Raw genomic sequence first — 21,894 nt, 5'->3', positions numbered from 1 at the left:
TGTAAATAAAAGGAAGTCAGACCCCAAAGGTAAAAGTCAACTGGAATCTGACTATGAACAACTCCGTTTTGTTATTTTTTAACCACACACAGACCAATGCACAATAAGGGAACATTTAAATAGAAGATTTTTAAACCGGTTAGTAAGTGAAGAGAATAAATAGCTCACAAATTGATTTAGCAACTTGACCAATCTATAGCCATTGTTCAAACAGACACAACCATGAGAAGTACACGAGATTTTGAAAACTCCTTCATTATTAATAACCCACATTATTAATAACCTAATTAGTAGCAGGTACAATGACCCTTAATGAAATGCCACTGAGCAAAACTGCAATGCTGAGATCCCAGCATAGAGTCCACCTGACTTCCACAGCAGATTATAACTTTTCCAGTGCTCTCTTATTAAGTTTGTATAAGCTCAGATTGGTGTTCAAAAATCTGTATCAACACTGAGGTTTATCCCAAGTGACTTTGCTCTTACTCTTTCCCAGTGGAAGCAGTGGGCTCTGTGCTCCTGGAAACCTCTTATCTGGGACAAGTGCAGTAGTACAAAGAAGCGATGCACTTGTTAAAGAAGAAGCTTGCCCTGCCTCATCCATCTTATGTGTGAGTGCTGCAGCACACCACTTCCTTATAGCAGTAACTTATTAATTCTGAATTTGGCATGCCTGTGTCTTTCTGCTGAAACCCAGATATAGAAAAGAAAGCCTTTGTAGCATAAAAGCACACGTATTGTGTTGCAACTGGACCCAGTACAGATGAAGTTAACTCCACATGCTCATGATCCAGGTCCTATATGCTAGGTCTCATCTTCATTTTCCCCCTGCTTGCCAAGCCATTGCTCTCGGTTCATCATCCATACTGCACCATGCTGCTTTTCCTACTTCTTAAGGTCTTTTAATATTTTCAGTAAAGGAGCATAGATCCTTAGAGATGAATGCATGTGCCAAAAGTGAAGCACTGATACAGAAAGATCAAAACATCAGACTTACTGGCTGAAAATACCCATTTGCTTCAGGGCACCTTTCTGTGAAAATTTACGACCGTTAACTAGAGGGTCATTTTGATTCAGAATTGTATTGGCAGCAGCATCTGGAAGTCATTCAAAGTCTTCTTAAAAGGATATCACTTTCTGCATATTACTCCATTCCTTTCTAGTTTACAGACATTGTTTTATTGCATTAAGAAAAAAAAAAAGTGTTGTTAAAGCAAAGGTGGAGATCTTCAGAATTACCTTCTCTCATAAAAAGCAACTTTCTTCATTATATTGCAGGCAGTATTTTCGTAAGGCTGTTCTATGGCCTAAAAGGCTAGCCTTTGCTCTCTCTATTGTTACACAAAACAGGCTTTTTGGGCCTTTACACGAAGGCAACGAAATATGATGACATGGGTTACAAACGATTTACTCTTAAGTCTTGTCATTTCAGTTGCATCTATGATTTTATTGAGACTAAATTCTCTTGACTTGCATTGACCCAGAATCTAATTTTATACAAAAGCCCATGAATTCTTAACTGTCACTTCTTCTGAGGCTACGTCTGAGGCTATTTGATGCTTCTGTGTTTTTTCATCAACTTATTTAATTCCTGTTTTTCTCTTCTATACCTCTTCCCAATTTTTAATCTTTAAAAACTTCACTAGAAGCTAGTAGTAGAAACAATATCTTGTAATTGGCTCTCTAGCACCAAGCAGGTAAGACTTACTATATAAAAGAAGATACTTTATAACATTTCCAATCTTTTCTCATTACATCTGATGTACATATGATAACTAGGAATTCATCTATTTTCTGCACTTGGAATTAAAGTTATGTGGCTAATCAATACAAAAAAAAAAAGGAATGGGAATTTCATTTTTATTTTGCGGTTTGGTGTTGTGGGCCTCAATAGCCTGTGCTATAGCAGAAGAGCTTTCAGACAAGGAAGCATAAGCCATTGTTTATGGCTGTACAGTGGTTTGGTATGTAGCTAGAAAGCAGAGTGGTCGATAGTAACAATGAGGTTCACAGCATTTGTATATAAATTCTGAGCAAACAAAATCTATCTAAGGAGGAGTATATAATCAAGAAAGCAAGTTTTCCATCAATTATCTCACCTCTTAGTTTTTTCCTTATTTTACAAAGACCAGTATTGAACCAAAAGGATCCGCATTTCATTATGCATGAAATTTTAAACAAAGAAATGTTTAACAACAACAACAAACATCTTGTATCAAGAGAACACATAGAAATCCAATTACAGTAAAACATCCACAAGACACCCTAATTATATTACTACATAAAAATTGAAAAGGCAAAGCTTGTGCATTCAAAATAATCCACTGAGAATACTGTGAAAATTTTAGAGAGTAACACATGCTCATTTCTTACATAAACTTAACTAGAAGTAGAAGCAGTATGTAAGCATTACGAGCATCATAAGCATTCAGGATTTTCATCACATTATGCAGAAATGACAGATTAGTTCTGAAAAAAAATAAATCATGGACTCCTCACGTGAACAGAAGGAAGTGTTGAGTGAACCTGATATTCTGTACTGTTTTGGACTGAAGTTATGCAAAACTTGGTGATATTAACATACAGTCAGGCACAACTCAACCACTGTTTTACTCAGCTTGACAATCAAACAAGGACCTAATGGATGAAATGGAAAACCAAAGAGAAATGACTTGTGTGATTCCTCTGCAGACTGAAGTGACAGTCTCAGATCTCTGTTTCTATTGTAATCCTACATAGTGCTGCAAAAAAATATGGTTTAGATAAATTTACTGAGGGAAATGCCAGCCACCTCTCTGGTCTCTTCAATTATACATATTGATTTATTAAAGAAAAAAATTAAAAAGCAAAATATGGTCCAGAATGTTTTCCCCTCTGAAAATTAATTGGCTTTCTGTCATCATTCCTGAATAGCTCCAATAGCACCCATTATGAAGAGTTTCATCATTTGATGTGTTGAAGACATCAAAGGCACCATGAGGTTATCCATCCAACAAATTATCCTACTTTCAACTATTCTAATCTATTTAGAGAGTCACATCAAAGAAGTCCTATTTAGTCATATTTAGAAGTCATGCCAAAGGACGTCTCACAGCATATGCAAAATATGTAGATTGTTTTAGTTTGATTTGCAGAAGTATTAAGTTCTCGAAATTTGATAAAAATCAATTCCTCTACAGCCAGGAAAGCAAACAGAGTAATGAGACTTTAATTTAAGGTGTGAACTCTAATACTTTAATTTATGCAGTGTATACAGTTACAGGTGTTTTTCAACAATTTCTGTACCTCATCCAGCCAAAGTGAAACATACCCCTGAGAAACAAGGGAAAAACTATGGTAATAAAGGATAGTTCCTTCTTCTGATACCAAGTCATTAGGCATCCAGTAGATAATAGAGCCACTAACAGAGCTAGTATTTATTTTGATAGATAAATGGTACAGAGGGCCAGCCATGACTTCTAGAGATGTCATAATTTCCACTTATCCTGCATTTTGAGTATTGTTTGCAGACAATAGTTTTATCCTAGATTTCTACACTGACAAAAGTTTGAACTCCACAAACATTCAACAGGATATATGAAATGTAACTAGGAAAATACCTTTAAGACCATTTTGTGTAATAATGGAGTCTCGATTAAAATCAATGTCTACAATATTCAATCATGTAAATAGACAACACCTCCACCAAGATGTAGGGCTGGGATCTGACCCTATACTGCATGAGCCAGATTTTTAAGAAAAGTGGTCAAGTCTGTGGTAAATCTGCCAACAAAAAAAACTACGCAAAAGCTAACATTTATGTTTATGCTCACTGTGCCCTGGGTTTTGGAAGTTGACTTAAAACATTATATATTATTTTGCCTTAGGAATTTGTCACTGTCAATATAACATAAGCTGATGTAATACTTTGAAGTATTCGAGTTGAAGCAAATGCACTTCAATGCAAGGAGTGGAATCCTCAGTTGTGCTTGTCTGTAAATTACTCCCTTTAGTTTTGGGCACGTCAGCATATCTCCAGAAGAAATCCTCAATACTCTTTTTCTCCACAAGCAAAATAGAGATAAAAGAATCCATTAATCTAAATTTTACAAGATTGGAATTCGCTGCCAGTCAAAACAAATCAAACTAACAGGATGCTTTTCTCTGTCAGAGATTAAATCCTTACTTAATAAGAGTATAAAACAGTTGCACTTGGTAACGCCACCACTGAAGAAGTGTCCTTCCTCTCCCCCCTTCAGATACTGTGATCAGTGATGATCTGTCAAACTACAGTTATCAGGAGATCCACTACAAGCAGCAGCTTCTTTTTTCTAGCAATGAGAACACTCCTAGGTTTTCCTTTGTGTCTCTGTAGTAAAGTAAACCTTACCTAATTTAATTCCCAAATAAAGACTACAACAACAAACAGTACATGTCAGAGAAAAAAAAATGATGTCTGCAGATGGATCTGAAAGATTGGTTGGTGACAGAAGGCTTACGCATTCTGCTGCCTGAAAGACATCAAGAGCATGCAATCTCCTGGTCTGCGCGCTCCCCCAGTCCCAATACATCAGAAATTACTGTTTTCTGTTCACACAGAAAGAGCACATAACCCAGAGAAGGGGCACGAAGGAGAAAAAAAAAATAACATTAGGGCCCACTGATTCATGCCTCAAAACTGAGCAACTATCTCCTTTTTTTCCGTCAGTCTCAGATGTCTGTAGAAATTCCTCTGTCTAGAAATAAATCTCTTGCTGTATGATTTTCTTCTATGGCTACCACCTCCAAACTAATTTACCATGTTTTCTTTGAATCTTTCTCATCTACTGTCCCTTGATTTTCTTTTTTTTTTTCCCCATGCTTTTCTTTCAGGTCAGTGATCCCTCCTGTGGCTGGTGTTCGTTCTACCCCTGGGCAGCGCAGAACTTCTTTCTCAGCAGACAGCCTGACCCGTGATGTCGGGTGGTTACAATGCTGAGAGACCACCAAATGACAAATTAAAATGATTCCTTTTATGGAATGACATTCGGGGAGCAGGCAGGAGGAGCACACCTACGCCAGGTGGTGCAGCACCACCTCAGAGATGCGGCTGGTGCCAAGAGATGGAGCCAAGCAGCCTGGGCACCTGCCACACTGAGACGGCCCTGAGCCCCAGCTCTGGCTCCCCCTGCCCCACTGCTCTGTGTCCCCACCAGTACCAGCTTGTTCACAACAGGCTCAGGTATCTCTAACATAATGCTGCATTACGTGGTGAGGAATCACTAAATGCTCACAGCTAGGCAAAATCACACAGCCAAAGCAAGCGATAAAAGACTTTCCTCATAATGCTCATAATGCTTAAGCAGGTCACCCAGCCAGCCTGGCACAGAGCTCTTGTGATTTGGGGGCCTCATTCTCACCAATCTACTTTACTGTCAAACCACATCTGTCTGAAAGATGACCCAAAATGTTCCTCTTACAGTCCCCAAAGTGGGCTGAAGGGGCAATGCTTCTTGGTTGTCCCTGCTGCACGTTGAGCCTTTCTGTTCTGAAAGGGCCTCTGCTCTTGCAGATGGATGGCACCTTGGGCTTGCTGAAGCCACCCACAGCGGCCACTACTGATGCTTTAGCATCACCTCATTCACAACTTATTTATAGTTCAAGTTTCACACCACTTTGCAGACACTTTTAAAAGCAGGTACCCTGCTCCTTCCCCGCCCTCCCCGGCTGCCTACCATACTTTAAGCCATTCTGAATCACACTCCTTTTGGACATGGGATCCAACAGCATGATCACAAGGCACGTGTGACTCAGATCACAGATCTGGGCTCTGATCTGATCAGTCTGCTGGCATGAGGAGCTTCTATCCAAATTAGCAGTACAAGCTTAGGTCTGCTGTATGCAAACAGCGAAGGCACATTGCAAACAAACACTGGAGAGTTGAAATGAAGTCCTGCAATGTCAGATAAGTGCTGTTAGCAGTTTTGTTACAACCTCTGCAACTCCAGGTTCTTCAGCTACCAAATCAAAGGCAGACTTCAAAGGTCCTTATTATGCAGAAAGCATCATGGGGAGAGACTGCAAGGAAGCATGACAACTGACAAACATTACCAAAGGTAACATAAATTGTGCGAGAAATGTGGCGGGGGGGGGGGGGGGGGCAGGGAGGGACAAACAACACTCAGGTGTTAGGTGGCATTTGTTTAACACTGCCGCAAGTGCTGGTACTGATGTGTTGTGCTTTTGTCTTTGGGATTTTTGTTGTCTTCTGTTTGTTTTTTTTTAAGCAAATCAAGAAAAGTAGGTCTCACTATCTTCCATATTATCAGAACCAAGCTTTTTTTTTTTCCCCCTTTTTTTTTCCAGCTACCTGGCAACATCGAATATAACCTAAAACTCTACAAAGACTCCATATTTCTTTATAGCTTGAGAACTGGAGGTGAAAGCTGAGTATTGGGTAAGCTGTCCATGAGGAAATGTGGCTGGTAACAGTAGAGAACAGGAGGAATTGCAAAGGCAGTTTTCAACTGACCCAAGAATGAGGGGGGCTGGACCCAATGCAGCCTTTGTCCAGGTACAACACATGCACCAGCACCTGCCTCATCTGGCTGACTTCAGGAAGCAGCAGGTCAGGGTTTGCTCACACCTGACTTGAAACTCAGAAGGCAGAAGAGTTCAAAGCCATGGCCCAGGCTTAAGACACAGCTGGTGCCCATGGTTAGGTATGTCCACACTCCCTCTGAGCTCACTTCTTAGGCGTATCGCCAGTTCCTGACAGCTTCCTGGTGGATGCAGCACTTTCCGCGCCTTCATTTGGCACCTACCGGTATCTTGTGGAGTTAATGGATCCTGATGTAGGCATTATGAATATCACGCAGGCATAGTCTTTTTTTCCCAGACTCTTCGCGTATTTTTCTTTTTCCACGTGGAAGTCCCTCATAGCTGGGTAGGTTAATAATAACCTGCTTCCACTATTTTTCCCCCCAACACCCGCAGTACCTACTATTCAGACAGGTGTCTTTGGGAACGGCTGCCGCTGTTTCCTACAGACAGGTCCCTTCCCATGGTTGCTCGGACAGGAAATAGTTTACACCGACCATCAGACGACGAATAAAGATTCAGTTAAGGATTTTGTTCTGCTTTGAATTACCAACTTTTGAAAAGAACACGAGAATCCGTTTCCTTCTCCAACCATAGCAGCTCATTAACAGATGGCCTATTGTCTCCGTATCGATGAGAAAGGAGGAAAGAGCACGTCTCACAGAAAAGTGACTATATTATCTACTCTAAGCATTACAATGTCACTGAGGACATAAGAATCTACACACTATTAAAAACTCTGTTATTCAGTATATCATTAGGCTGTGCTGTCTTCATCTCCCGTGGAAGTTGTAGCAGTTTCTGTACAGAAACAACTGCTGCCTATGGCCTGCGGGGCTGCAGCCCATTGTCCACCTCCCCTGGGGCCCTGTGAAGTGGGCATACATGCTCTCTGAACGGTGACTAAAAATGCACAGCTATGTCATTAGATGCAAAATATTTAACCATATACAAATTAAAAAATATATATATTAAAAATCTCTGTAAAGATTTGAAAGCTCATCAGTGATGCCCATAGCTCAAATCTGCAGGCAGAAGACAGAGGGACACACTTCCTGCCTGGTAACAGGCACTGGAGCTACAAAATCGCAAATGAGCCCTAACAGCCTAATTTCATGAAGCATGAAAGATTCTGCATATGACCAAATGTCACCTATCTGAGCCACGAGAACATCATCTAATTTGTGATTACTTAGTTTTGAGATTATTTTTTCCTGGTACCACAAATTATTAGAAACAGCCACAATGTCCAATGCAAACCAGATTTATGATGTTAATCTGGAACTTGAGTTCAGTAGCCCACCTTCCTCAAAGGACAAATACAGGTAAGAAAACTGTGAAGACAATCCCTAGTAAGAATAGCTGCTATTCCTATAAATGAATAATTTTAACCTCCCAGAATTAGTTGTATGTTTTGGATTATAGATGACAATAAACACCTTCATAACAATAACAAGCACTTGTTTTAAAAGACCGTTCCAGGCCTTAAACACATTAATGACCCATGAAACAACTGCTTCATCTGCAACACATTAAACAATGTTGTTATAATGTTATATTAATTGAAAACCTACTGCATTCTCTAAATATAAGATTACAGACTGGATATTCGAAGACAGATTTACAAAGTAGTTTCTTTGTAAAAGGAAAATTAAACACATAAATTAAAGCCGTGCAGGTGAGTAGTGAAATAATTATCTTGAAAGCAATTTTTAATCTTCTGTTAATCTGTCCCTTGAAAAGTTAAATTAATAATCTGAGAATAAACTCTGTAAGATTTCAACCTTTACATAAAAGGTACCACTATCTTGAAACATTAGTAATATTTCTGTTTTATGCAGCCTTTAATAAGCTGAAATTTGCAACTTGGATCTTTAAAGCCACATCATTGCGCTGTTTACTTAAAAAGTCTTCTTGAAATAAAAGCAATAGCCACCACCATGCCTTTAGTTTGAGCACAGCGCCACTCTTAACTAGTAATGTAATTAAAGATGAGCTTATTCCACTATGAATTAGCCATATCTGTGCAGAATCCTGAATGTACTGAAAGCACTGCAACAATTATAAAATATAAACAGGCTCAAATCTTCATCAAATATGAAACACATTTTCTCCAGCAGCATAAAGAATATAGGGAGCAATACATGTAAAATTATCAGTTTGGTTTTGTAACATCTGTACTTTTTTGAATAAAAGAAAAAAATCAGACTGAAAAGAGACAATTATTTTACTGTCTGTTTCTTAGATACCAGAAAGAGAATTTTGAAATTCATCAAAGCTAACCTTCTGTTATGTACAACAGGCTAAGCTGAAAAGAATGTTAACAAGTTCAATTTTCATTCAATCAGCACTACTGCTCTCTGAAATGTTTCATTGCAGGAAAGAAATAAAAATAATCTATATGGTAATTATGAGGATGAATCCCCCAGTAACTTTCAGCTACATGAAAGGTCAGTTCTATTCAAGATATTTTATCAGTCCCCTGCACATACTCCTGTCCTGTCATTTTAAATCTGAACAGCATTTTATTTTCCCATTTACAGCTACCTGCAGAATTAAGTACTTAAGCCAAATAAGAAAAAAAAAAAAAAAAAAAAAAAAGAAATGTTGAATGCTGGCAAAGGCTATAATAGCATGGAGATAAATCGTTCAGCTGCTCTCTCTCAAGCCTCTGGGGCTGCAGATTTTTCTTCTCCTGGTGCACTGTGGGTATTCAAAACTTGTTCAACATGATTTCATTTCATTTCAGGCACTGCCTGAGAAAACTAAATTACAGAATCAATCATACAGAAGGTCAGAGTGAGACTTCATTACAAGTATTGCATGCTTGCATGAATATCTTTCATTTATGACTGACCCAATATGTCACAATAGCTGTCTAGTAAAAATAATCCACTTTCTGAAATTGATGTACTACTGATGTCAATGCTACTCAGCAGGCTGGGCAGATTATAGAGAGGTGTTAAAAAAAGGAACCCTCAGGAGCACAAGTTGTAGTTTTACAGAATTGCCACAGTTTGCAGATTAAAATAATTTTTCTATGGTCAGCTCAACAGAAAACAGAGCATTAATATAAAATACTGGGGGTTGATTTTTAATGAGGATATTCCTGTTGATTTCTATTTACTTATATTCAAGCATTTATAAGAATAATATTTGCATCATTTAAATTCGTATGTTCTTTGGAGTCAAACGTACATCAGCACTTCACTTTTCAGTGATTTTTTTTTTAATATAAGGATTTTTTTGTACATTATTAAAATATGAAAACCTTCCTTCATTTTCCACCTTTTTTTTCTTGCTATTGTCTGTTTTTAAACGTAAAAAAAATGCTGTTAAGTAAGATAAATGTGTTGTGTTTGTTGCCAATAATAATGAAGTTAATCAGCATTGTGACAAATTGTCACTCCTTCCACAGTGTAATTCAGTGTGCCTGGATCCAGCTCCTCTGTGTCCAGAACTGCCTTGTTCTTAATAGGATGAGCAATTGTTAACTCATCAATACAAGCTTTTAATAATTGCTAGGCCACATTTATACAGTGAATAAATATCTTCCTTGCACTGTGAATGAATTTTTCAATATAACAATGCACAAAGAATATGTTAAAAAGAATTTTTTTTTTGTCTGTCTTCCTGTGGGAAATATGAGAGATACTTGCAGAAGTATTATGAAGTAGCTAGCCAACTCCATACCCTAAGGGAGACATAGGAAAACCTTGACATAACCTATTTTTAACCATGCCTCTGGTGATTCTGCATTCAAGTTTATAGGTGAACATGTCAGGTAGTACATAGCAAAAAGCCAAAGACACACAGTATTAATCATAATTCTGTCCGAGCCCATTTTATTTTTTCAACATTTGTGATTTAAAATCTCATGACATTTCTTCAAGGTGAAATTCTTCTACTGGACTTTTCAACAGGGTAGGACTACATTTATCTAAATTGAATATGGCTTACAGTAAAGCTCTCTAACGCTTCACAAGATAACCAATAAACTCAATGCAGTTCATATTAAAAAAAAAAAAGAATTAAGTTTGTATTCAGCTAAAGAAGCTTTAGTGATTAGCAATACATTATTAATACAGCCTTTAAATAAGACTATCCTAGTATCGCTGGATAAGAACATTGTTCTATAAGTGTATACGAACATCATAATTATTTTACAGCCCCATCTTTAGTTCTTTCAGATATAGTAAATTCAATTGACCATGAAATGAAATTTCATAGTCAAAATGCCTCCTTTACATTTTTTTTATTGCTGCAATAAAGTTTTTATAGCTCCAAGGCAAGGTAATTCATGAAATGTCTAATTTAAAGATGAATTCTAATATTATTAATAAATATTTACCAGTTTAATAAAGTGCACATTTTTCACCTAAAATATGATGTACTGTTTTCATTTTCTATTATTAAAATACAGATTAATGGCTGGAAAATTTGAGAACTAAGGAGCATTATGTGAGTTCAGGGGAAACCTATGCAAGGACCCCGTGTTAGTATTTTTAAAATTCCTGATGACACCCAGCATTTATGAGCAGAGGAGAAAAAGATCACCGACTAAAACGCTGTGGTAGGGGTCACTCCATCTCACAGTACAAAACAAATCTAGCAGTTGTCAGGAAGTGTCTGACACTTGAACCTCCCTGCGTGGCTCCTCTGTATCAAATCCCCCCATTCCTCATCAATTCTCTGTGACAAAACTGCACACAAGTCCCAAAACCACAGCTTTGAAGTGGCAGTCACCCTCGAAAATATCACTGGATTATTGGGATATGAAGGCAGGAGCTGCTCTAGATCTTCCCTTTGGCCGATATGGGAAGAAATTCTTACCATTGCAGTCAATGTAAACCTTGACTTAATGGAAGAATGGCATTCAGTGAAAATATGCAAAATGATAAGGCAACTCGAGGTCAGGTTACAAACCACTTGGTAACACTGGGGGGACTCTCTCACATGTAACACAAGACTGATCCAGCTTATGGTATTTATTACATATTCCTGAATAAGTTTCTTTGCATTCAGCACACATGCACTCCACTGCTTCAGTTTTCAGGCATAACATTCCTGACTCTAAAGTTTTATTAATTTTTTCTGTGTTTGGCACTCAGTATGTCACCCAACATGGCCAGGGCATAAAAAAGCCCATGCATAATAAGATCTGAAAAGAAGTATCATATCCTTCAAGGCCTGTTTCAGGCAGTCCCTGCTTTGTGCCTGTGGAGTTACTGAACTTTGTACCTCCTAAAGAGTGAGCAGTTTGTGCTTACTTCTGTATTAGGGCTAGCTACTCTTCATTACCTCAAAGGAAACATTAAACTTTTAAATGAAGCCAGAAGCCTGGAAAATCCCTGAGAAATTTACTGAGTGTTGATTTGTAATTCTTTAATTAATTGTCACTCACCAGAATAATAAAAAGGAAAAAAAAAAAGCACATGAAATTATAATAACATAGTGACCTTTATTATAGTCCAGCAGTAAATTTGTATTTTCACTTCAACAAGTTTCACAAAAGGTCTATGAAACAGCTGATCAGAATAACTAGAGCTGATATAAGATAACTGTTGAAGCTAAACATTCACCCTGGCTTTAATATGCAATACAGAAACTAATTCTAATGGCAACCATTGAGTTTAAAATGCTAAGTATGATAAACTGACTCACAGCTACGTCTCATGTCTAGGAGTAGGAACGTTACTGCCCAAAGCTTAGAGAAACTCACAAAAGAAGACTCTCCAAAGGTGGGGAGACCCTCCAAAGCTGAAAGGGGAATAACCAAGAAAAAAAAAGAGGAAGCACCAGGAAAGTGGAAACTGCCCCCATATACTCTCCCACCACAATCGCAGCCACACAGTGTGAACAAATTCTGGAGATGACTTAATACAGCCTTGGTTTTTAGTGTTCTAATTACCAGGAACTATCACTGAAATTGGCCTAGTAGCCCCATCACTCAGCCCTTCGCCACAGCCAGATCATTCCTCCCCTTTCTGGAGGGCTCCAAAATGTCACAGGAACACAGAAATGAGGCTCAACCTGCCACAGTCTCAGGTCAACAGGAACACTGGACAAGTCTTTTTATAGCCCTGTATTTGTGAGTATATGTCCAGTTAATGCATCCCTACCACTCTGTTAGTAGTTAAAAATAATAATTATTATAAAGATCTAGCCCATGGGGTATACAGAAAACAGAAATATATATGTATATTACTGCTGGTATAAGGTGTCTGGATCCCTTTCTGAACTACTTTCAATACTGTGCTTTCAGAATATCCTGCAGGCTGTCAAGCGTGGGTCCTACACTTGAAATGTGGTCAAACAATTCCTTCTAAATGCTGTAGTCCACCCTGGCCAACACTATGGTGCTTCAACTCATGCTGCCAATTATCAACTGTACAACAAATTCTTGAAATCTAGCAGCAGTTGGGATTCACGTGATGCCAATGGACATGGGCTTCCAACCCTGTTCCCAAAATTAAAATTCTATGTTTATAAAGCCTGACTGCTTCTTTACAAGAGATCTGTTTACACACGGTATAGCATTGCACTGTACATTAACAACCATGTTTATCTTCCTGAATCCACCAATATTAAACCCTTAAACATTTGCCAACTGCCTTAGGGAACTAAATAATAACATATCATTGTTTGCTGTGCAACACTGACAACATGTGTCATCACTCATACAGAATACGGCTGCACATAATGCAGAACATTGGCAAATGCTTGGTCGGACCACAATACCAAGAAATGGCACACATCTTTGGAGAAGTCAATTAAAACTGATACACGACACAAATCTACGTTACTATGCTTTGACAAACAAGATTTTGCAACTGAAACGCAAAAAGAACTGGACCTACCATATGCAATCCATTGTTGTGGATGACGCCGTCTTGCTCCACAAGATTTCGGGATATCGTAATAGAGGGAAGATCCAAGCTCTGTGGGGGAAACTGAGGCGTAAATTCATTTCCTTGTGCAGGCAGCTGGTCACCAAGGCCCTGAAAGGGCAGCAGTATATCTGCCATCCCCAGTGCAGGGTCCGATTCTGGCGGGGGCGTAATGGGTGGGATTTCAAACTCCTCATCCCCAAGGCTCGGTGTGTGGAACGTCTGCTAAAAAAGGACAGGACAAGATGCACTACGTTAGGGCACACTGTTCTCCAAAGCCATCTTTGGACCTGCCATCCAAATCTTGCTTTATTCTCAAATGCAAACTCTATATATTTAAAAAAAAAAAAAAAAAAAAAAAGAAAAAGTTTCATATACTAAAGGAGTTTGTGTACTGATACATACTGATTAAAGATTTAAGTCTCATTATCATATGGCTTTAATGGAGTATCAGTATTAACAGTTTTTTAATGCGTACTTAATTAGCAACATCTGTCTTTGTTGTTACTCTGAATATCAGCTACATTGGATTTGGCTGTATAACAAATTACCACTTTATTGATATGTTAGTAAAATAGCACAAATAGCTTATATTACTCTCATGGTTCATAAAATTCTGACAATTTTGTAGCGCGCACACAACGTTAATTTAGCACTGACCATTTCACATCTTTTGTTTCCTTTTTATCCACTAATAAACATGAAATATTATAATTCTGGTCTTTATTTCTTTTCTTTTTCCATCCCCAAAGTACAATGCATCCTTCTATATCGGTGTTATAATTTGGAGGAGAGAAACGTACAAAGGAGTGTGGGTGATTACAGCAGCTTCCAGTGCTTTTTAAAGCCAGCCAGCTTTGTTTGAACAGTAGGTTTGTTACGAACTAAACACCTGTTAAGATGCCTTGAGCAAAACATTTACTGCCAGTTATCTTCAGGGTCTGTGTGTGTTTGTACGTGTGCACGTGTCTGTCAGAGAAGATCTTTATTCAAGTAGAGTCTGTATCTGGCTTCAACACTGCCGACATTTATTTGGGAAACAAATGAGCTGTGCTGATTCAAATTTCTTGTGAGTCAAATTAACTTTCATATAGTATTTCGGGTCCACTGCTACTTAATAATAGAAATCCAGTGCTTGAAATTAGGCCATTTTAAATGTACCCAAATCAGGATGGCAGTCCCAAAATAGGCACTCTGTCTTGTTCTGGACATGCAACACTGCCCTGGGATTTGTTTGTTTGCATTAGTTCAGGATCCTAGTTGAGAGTGGGGGAAATTGTTTTACGTATTATTTACATTGTTTGAAAGAGTGACTTAATGCCAGTTAATTTAAAAATGATATGTTCAGTGAAAGATCTTGTTAACTGCTGCAAATTGTCATCCTTCAAACTGTTAATGATGATATAAATTAGTAACCGCTTGAGAAAAGATGGAAACTGAAACACAAGTAAAACCTTTGCTTGCATATAGAACCTGTCAGCTGTCATTATTGGTCTCACACCAGAAATGATGAGGTCCCAGACTGCTGCAGTCTGCACTACTGTCAGTCTGCCGAGACTCGAGGTGCAATACTGTAACTTAATTCTGGACCTGAAAGCTGGGCTGGCGACAGGGAGACGTTTGACTTCCCCTCTGTTATATCACAAAAGGTGTAAATTTTGAATCCTGTGTATCCCTTAGTTCACAAACACAAAGGATGGATTGGCCACGAGAAGTGGTTGGCTAATGAACATAACCCTATGGCTGCATTTGCAGTTATTTTGGCACTAATGTGGTCTAGTAACAGATGCAACTGTAATTTGTGACTCATTTGCTACCCCATTACTGCTTAATGAAATCTAACATATCACATTAACAATACGGATAAACACTCATTCTTGATATGTGGCATTTGGCTGTTTTCATTACCACTGTAATTAACACTTGAAATATTATTTCAATAAATATTTAAGGTGCTTTAAAATGGGTCGTGGTAATCATGACACAGAGACAGAAAACAAAGCAAATGTGTGGCTTCTTAGCCTGAATGTGCTCTAGGATTACACTCTTAAGGCATTATTTACAGGAATAAAATGGGCTTCTAGCTCAGCAGTGATCGTGCCCAAAATCCTAGCAGGAAAGCTACATTCATGTTAATGTAAAAACACTATAATTAAATACATTGTAATGCAGTAATTGCAAAGTTAGGTTCATGCTTTAATGCAAGCAGTAACACTTAATGATATTTCTATTCCTTGTTCAAGCAAAGGGGGTCAGTGAAACCAGTATTATTACAGAGCGCTTGAACCTCTCTTTACTTGTGTTTATAAGATAGTAGTAATTAAAAGAATTGGTCTTTCTTCATCTAACAATAAATCTAGGACATCTGTATAAATATATAACACAGTTACACAATAATACAATATTTTATTTAGAGAAGCCCCAGTCATCTTAGTGGTCACGGCTTACTACAAATGGGAGAGCAAATTGATGTATAACATAACATTTTTAAAATGTGCATTTAATTCTTACAATATAACTTTTCCAAGCGTGTATATGTCTTTTTTAAAAACATATCAAGGACCTAAGAATGAAGATGAAATAGATGTAATCTAAGAAGAAAGAAAGCCCCTTAGTGAAGTAGTCTTAAATCCAAATCACTGGGCTATTCAGCCTGCAGAAATGGTCTGAATAGTATGCAATTTGGGATTGCAGAAAGGCACTGTTATGACCAAGAGATGTTCTAACATTTGTGGGATTTATCTTACCAATCATATATTTTTTCAAGTTATTAACTTTTCAAATATTTATATCTTACATGTTTAAAAAAAAACTGTGTACACAGTTAAATGCCATCTGTACTGAAATGTTCAAAACATTTGTTCCTTTTGATAAAAATGCAAATCTGGAGAACTGTTGTATCAACATATAACAGCCAATGTCTGACACGGTGAATTATCACAGCTGGAATTAAATTGTCTCTGAACAGCTGCTGGCAGCAGAGCTTTCATCAATGTTTGATTCAAATGTAGGAAAGAAATTCTACAGAAAGAAACATCATGTTGTCATTACAGATGGGGTTTGTGTTCATTATCACAAATAACACTGGAGCTAGTGCCAAACAATATTCCCTTATCTAAGCAGTCTTGCTGGGTAAAAAGAGATGGTGACCATTGTATAAATGATTCATAAAATATGACTCCTAATTCTAACCTTCGTATTTATTGTTACACCTTTCTACTTATTTTCTCCAAGATCATTTTTTTAAAAGTGCATAAGAATACCTCTGACTGAATCACCACTTACAACATGTGAAGTCAAGGCTGCCCAGGTTTTAACCTTTTCTTATGTCTGGAAGATCATTTATGGCATACACCTGATATAAATATTGAGTTCTTTTTCTTTATATTGCCACACACACTGCTAGGCAGTGCATCATGCATTTTCCATCCTTCCCACTCCCTTTGGAATAAAAGCTGTTGATTTTTAGTGACAAGCAAAAGGTGTTTCTAACTGGAGCTGGGGTCAATATTAGCATGTTGATAGTCTATTAACTGGCTGGAAGGAGGCACCACTGTAACAACAAATACACAGATTGCAGCTGCCGTACCTTTCTCCTGTTTCCCTTCTCAAAGCCAGTGCTCAAATCCATCACCTCTACAGCCCAGCCAGCCTCCACCAGCCCAACCCCCAGGTTTGCTCTTAATCCCGATCAGACGTTTCCCTCACCCAGCACGCTTCAGGCAACAAAGTTGGTTTTGTTTTTCTAACTTATATGAGCATTAAGAACCCAAATCAAAATATTTGTATCTATAACAGAAATTAGCACATTAGCTGCTATTGAATATTACTAAGCTTGTTTTGAAAATGTACACCTACTGTGCCTTTTATTTGTTTCCTTCTGTTTATGATTTTTTTCATACATAAAGCAGATTTGTTTCTATTGACATGCTATGTAAGTAACAGCCTTATGGACAGCTAAATTGACTAGTAATGGAGAGCTGTCAGGTTATTTTCTTTCTCATTAAAGTCTTTATTTTGTGCTCCATAAAACACACAGAAATTCAGTACTTCACTCTTCATCCATTCAAAGTCTGTTAAATTATCAAAGCAAACAGCAGAATATGAGCATAGATAAAAAAAGAAAAACATCTACCTCATTTGCAGCAAGAAATGCATTACTTGCCTCTGTCATGTTCATGTAGTTGTTATTGTTTCCAAACTGAAAGAAAAATAAATATTTGGATTTTAATGCATGCCACAATAAACTTTTCTTTACCCCATCACCACCACAGAAAAGTTTAAGAAAAGCAAAACAGATGTGATTTTGCAGGTGTTCTTTGAAGTCAGAACATTATTATTTAACATTATTATTATTATTATATCTTCTGCATCCCCAGGTCTGCACATGGACGATCTCCAAGCGTACCTTTTCAACTTTCTGTGTCACAAAGCCATCCCACAGGCCTAGGGACGTCTTTGGAAATTACGTGCCCATTACAAATAGACTATTCCCCAGAAAAGGCATTTCAAATCTGCTACACTTCTGACACACATAATTATATTTCTGCAGATGATCTTGATCTTGAGGACAGCTCTAGCTAGAAGTAGCTTTTGTATTACTGTTCCAAGCAGAGCTGGCTTAAAAGAGATGAAGGTAAGAAGGAGAAGAAAGAGCATCTGCAGCATTGCTTTTAAAATCCCATTCTTTCTGCAAAATTAAAAAGCCAAGCAATCCCCCTTTGTCTATCCTTCATTCCAGTTGAGCTCCCACCCCCACTGATCTTTAAGGCCAGAAGACTTTGCTGAGGATTTTTCACATCAGAGGAACGGCATCACATGGAGACTCCGAGATCTACCCGGGCTGGGTGATCGCTTGCTCCTGCTGGGGTGCAACTCCTCTCCCAAACGAGTGATCAGAAAGGATCCTCACAGATGCCATTAAGTCATTTCCTCCAAACACCCAAGTATGAACATTTGTGGATGTAGATAAGTACTTTTTCTTCTACAGACTGAGCACAGAAAGGAAGAGATTATCAGAATTTGGTTAATTGGCAGTTAGCGTGCCTTATTCCCTTAAACGGCACTTCCAAAGGCAGGCAGGTGCCTAGAGTCTTTGCTTCAAGGAACAGACACCATGCATGTCATGCAGCTACCATATAAGACACTAAATTAAATTTTTTTGCATTTTCAGATTTCTAGTATCAGGCACGGTGCACATTGCAGGAGCATCAAATGAGAGCAAAGTGCTGCCCCTACAACGCCCTACCATGTTTTACCGCTGCTGGACCACACTAAGCATTCTTCCCTAAGCTCCCATTTTTTATTTCTGTAAAGCAAACTTTTTCAGAGGTTTTATCTTGCCAGACCTTGCCAGAGAAAACAATACCAACCACAAAAAATCACAACTCCCCCCACCCAAACCAAATAAAAACAACAACAAAGTACAACAGCAAACAGTACCAGCACCAGCAGAAACTCTGCAACAAGTGCTTGATGATTGGTAACCATACACTTGCAGAGATTGTTTTTCGTTCCAAGCAAGAAACCCTGTTGTGCTCCCAGAGCAGGTGAACCTGTCCTGAAACGAAAACCACTTTGCTCCAGCTCAATTTGCTCTTGCAGTGCCTGGTGCCTGACTGTTTTTAGCAGGGAAATGTTTCAGACCGTGACTCTCTCCAGTTCCTGCAGCATCCTGGAGCAATGGGGGGGCCAAAGAGTGATCCTTTCAAGAGAGGTTCTTTCCCTGAAAACTCCAAAATCCATTTCACAAAATAAGACCAAAAGTCAAATGAATGAAAAAAGAGAAGTTGAGGAAACTGTAATGACAGAGGATGAAAAATGGAACATGGACACAAAGAACTGGAGCCTCATGTCTCTTGTGAATATACTGTCTTTGAGTCCTGATCAACAAAACAGAAGAGATCAAGTTGTATCAAATTCCACACTTCATATATACTTAAAATGCTGATTCTTTCAACCTGTATCATGCATTAAAGCAACAGAGGCCCTAAAATGATAAGTACACTGCCTCATAATTATTTAAACTGTTATCCTCAGCTACTGAAATAATGTCATCCACCTTTAAAAGTCCAGATGTCACCCATTTTGGGGAGAATTTAAAAAAAAAAAAAAAAAAAACAAATGAAATTGCACATTGAAGTTACTGTCTTGGCACAGAAGGATGTGTGTGCGTGGATTTGGGGCACAAAGATATACTACTTCAGCTCAACACGGAGGTCAACAGGATAGACTTTTTCCAGTGTCGGCCAGTGGCAAACTAAGAAGGATTTACATGAAGGAACACCAATGGTTCCAGTAGAGCTGTTCTTTCTACAGTAACCAGAAATTATATATATATATATATATAAAGTTTTTCAAATAATACCTAAATGCAAAGGCACAACATGCACTAACAACTAGCTCTAATACTGGATAAATAGGATAAATAAGTTGGAACAAACCCAATCCTATTTTCATGAGTTTAGAGTCTTAGGGGCTCCAGAACCTCAAAATGGGAATGTAGCTGATTTTTATTTATTTTTTATTTTTTACCTCAGAGGGTAAACTTCTATATTGTTTTGATCTACATGTGTTCCTCACATCACAACTGCTGCTGGTATGAATGCCAACCATTTTTTCCTTGTGACAGCATACTTTTCCATTTTATTAAGGCTGTGGAGGTAAATGACATAATGAGGAATGTCATAGCTAGAAGTTGCAACTGTATGGCCTTAGATTCACTCTGTTATTGGGGTACAATATTTAGGACTCTACTGTATATGACTCATGCACTGATGGCAGAACCTGGCACATTTAAGCTTTTGTTAGTGTGGGTCCTAACTAATATCACTGAAATTTATTTTTTCTCTCTGAATTAGAAATCCATTTAAGGCACACAATAATTATCAGTGAGTATTGCTAAGATTAAACTTCCTTATTATATAATGGTACCTATAACAACAAAAGAAAATAAAATGGTTATTATCTTAAGGACCTAAACAATTCAAAAAACAAATTAAGCTTAGAGTGAAATAAGAACTGGGTTAGAAATCCTCTTCTGAACAGTTAGTCTGCGAATGTAATTACTGAAGAAACTACAGCTAATCAGCTGTGAATTGTATCCATTAATTAGTATTTGCCCTGGAGAAATGAGAAAAATCAGTAACAATGTTAACACTGCAATGCACTGATGAGTACTGAAACACAGGGCCCTCAGCATTTAGTCAAGCAGGTGGCTCCAATGGTCCAAGTAATTTAAAAAGCTCTCACCTGAAGTGCGGAGCTGGAATTACAAAGCACCCCTTGCATATCTTTGTATCTATATAAGGCTATAATTAATGGCTTTTAATTTAGAAACACTTTGTGATCAGCTGGGAACAGTTATAAATCATTCTAAATAGAACAAGGGGTTCTTGTCTATTTTAGTAAAATAATTTGGGAAAGATGTTTTCTGTGAAATGACTCTTGTTACAATCAACACTTTTCTCCATTTATTTTCTGAAGGATCACTTGCCCAGACCCCTCATAAACATGACAGAGCATTCCGACCCTCGACACTGGGCATCCATATTAAAGGCTAGATCCCCCAATTAGGTCTGCCCAGGTACAGTCCCGTGGGGTCCCATCTCTTGTGTTTCCTTGGGACAGAACAAGATTAAGATGCAGTACTTAGTCCAGCTATCTTTTAATTTCATGCTGGCTTTGTGATGTTTTGCAAATGAGTTAGCCATAGCTACGAGCAAGGTTTTGCATAAACTTTTGCATCTAAAGATCCTAGAGCCCCAGGTCTGTAACTACAAAAGCAGATTTTTTATTTCAGCAGATTTCTTTGTTTCCTTTGGCAACATATACCATCAACCCATTTATACAAAAGTTGCTCTGACTTTTCAAGCAATATCAGCAACACCAACCAAATGAGGCGCTAAGCACAGTACTACTCGTTTCCTTTGTTTCTAGGAATTCAACAAACTCCATCTTAAGTTTCAATAAACATATAAAGCCTGAGTACCATAACTTTCTGCTGCAGCAAATCAATGCAAACCATACACACGTACTGATTGCACAAAATAGACTGCAAACAAATGAATCCTCTTCTGAACTTGTTCTGATTCACAGCTTTTGTTGTTTGTGAAAATTATTGCACTAAAAGTATGACAGTTCAGTCCTATACTCTTTCAAAGGCCCTTGAACTGGCTCTGCTGAAATCCGTAAGCACTAACAAGAAGGCTGTTAGGAGAGACCAAGTGTTTGCTTACTAACTCCTTGTATAAAGAACGTCAAGAAAGCTGATTGATTCTAAAATCGCTTGTTGAAGCTCTTCTCTCAGCTTTGACTACCCAAACCAAAGTCCAACATCTAGACCTCTTCTGTAGGAAGGGTCTGTATTTGTAATGCCAAGGGAGAATTCATGCCCTCTATTCTATTGCATGCCCGAATGAAGACCAAAACAACTCCTGGCCAAGCT

At 38.0% G+C, this 21,894-nt stretch overlaps 1 protein-coding gene across 2 annotated transcripts in view; it reads right to left on the bottom strand.

The window, feature by feature from the left end:
• The window catches only part of TOX3 (TOX high mobility group box family member 3), a 76,828-nt gene that overhangs the window by 7,902 nt on the left and 47,032 nt on the right, over positions 1-21,894 (bottom strand). The window contains exons 2-3 of one of the 2 annotated variants that reach the window (XM_040571418.1): positions 17,584-17,649; positions 13,419-13,673 (exon numbers count right to left, since the gene is read on the bottom strand). In XM_040571418.1, coding sequence (XP_040427352.1) covers positions 13,419-13,673; positions 17,584-17,649 — 321 coding nt within the window. The remainder of the gene's footprint in view (positions 1-13,418; positions 13,674-17,583; positions 17,650-21,894) is intronic. The other variant, XM_040571419.1, reaches the window with a different exon arrangement.

The sequence above is a fragment of the Cygnus olor genome, chromosome 12, assembly GCF_009769625.2.
Source record: "Cygnus olor isolate bCygOlo1 chromosome 12, bCygOlo1.pri.v2, whole genome shotgun sequence".
Classification (NCBI taxonomy): Eukaryota; Metazoa; Chordata; class Aves; order Anseriformes; family Anatidae; genus Cygnus; species Cygnus olor.
This window is presented reverse-complemented; position numbering and strand designations above follow the sequence as displayed.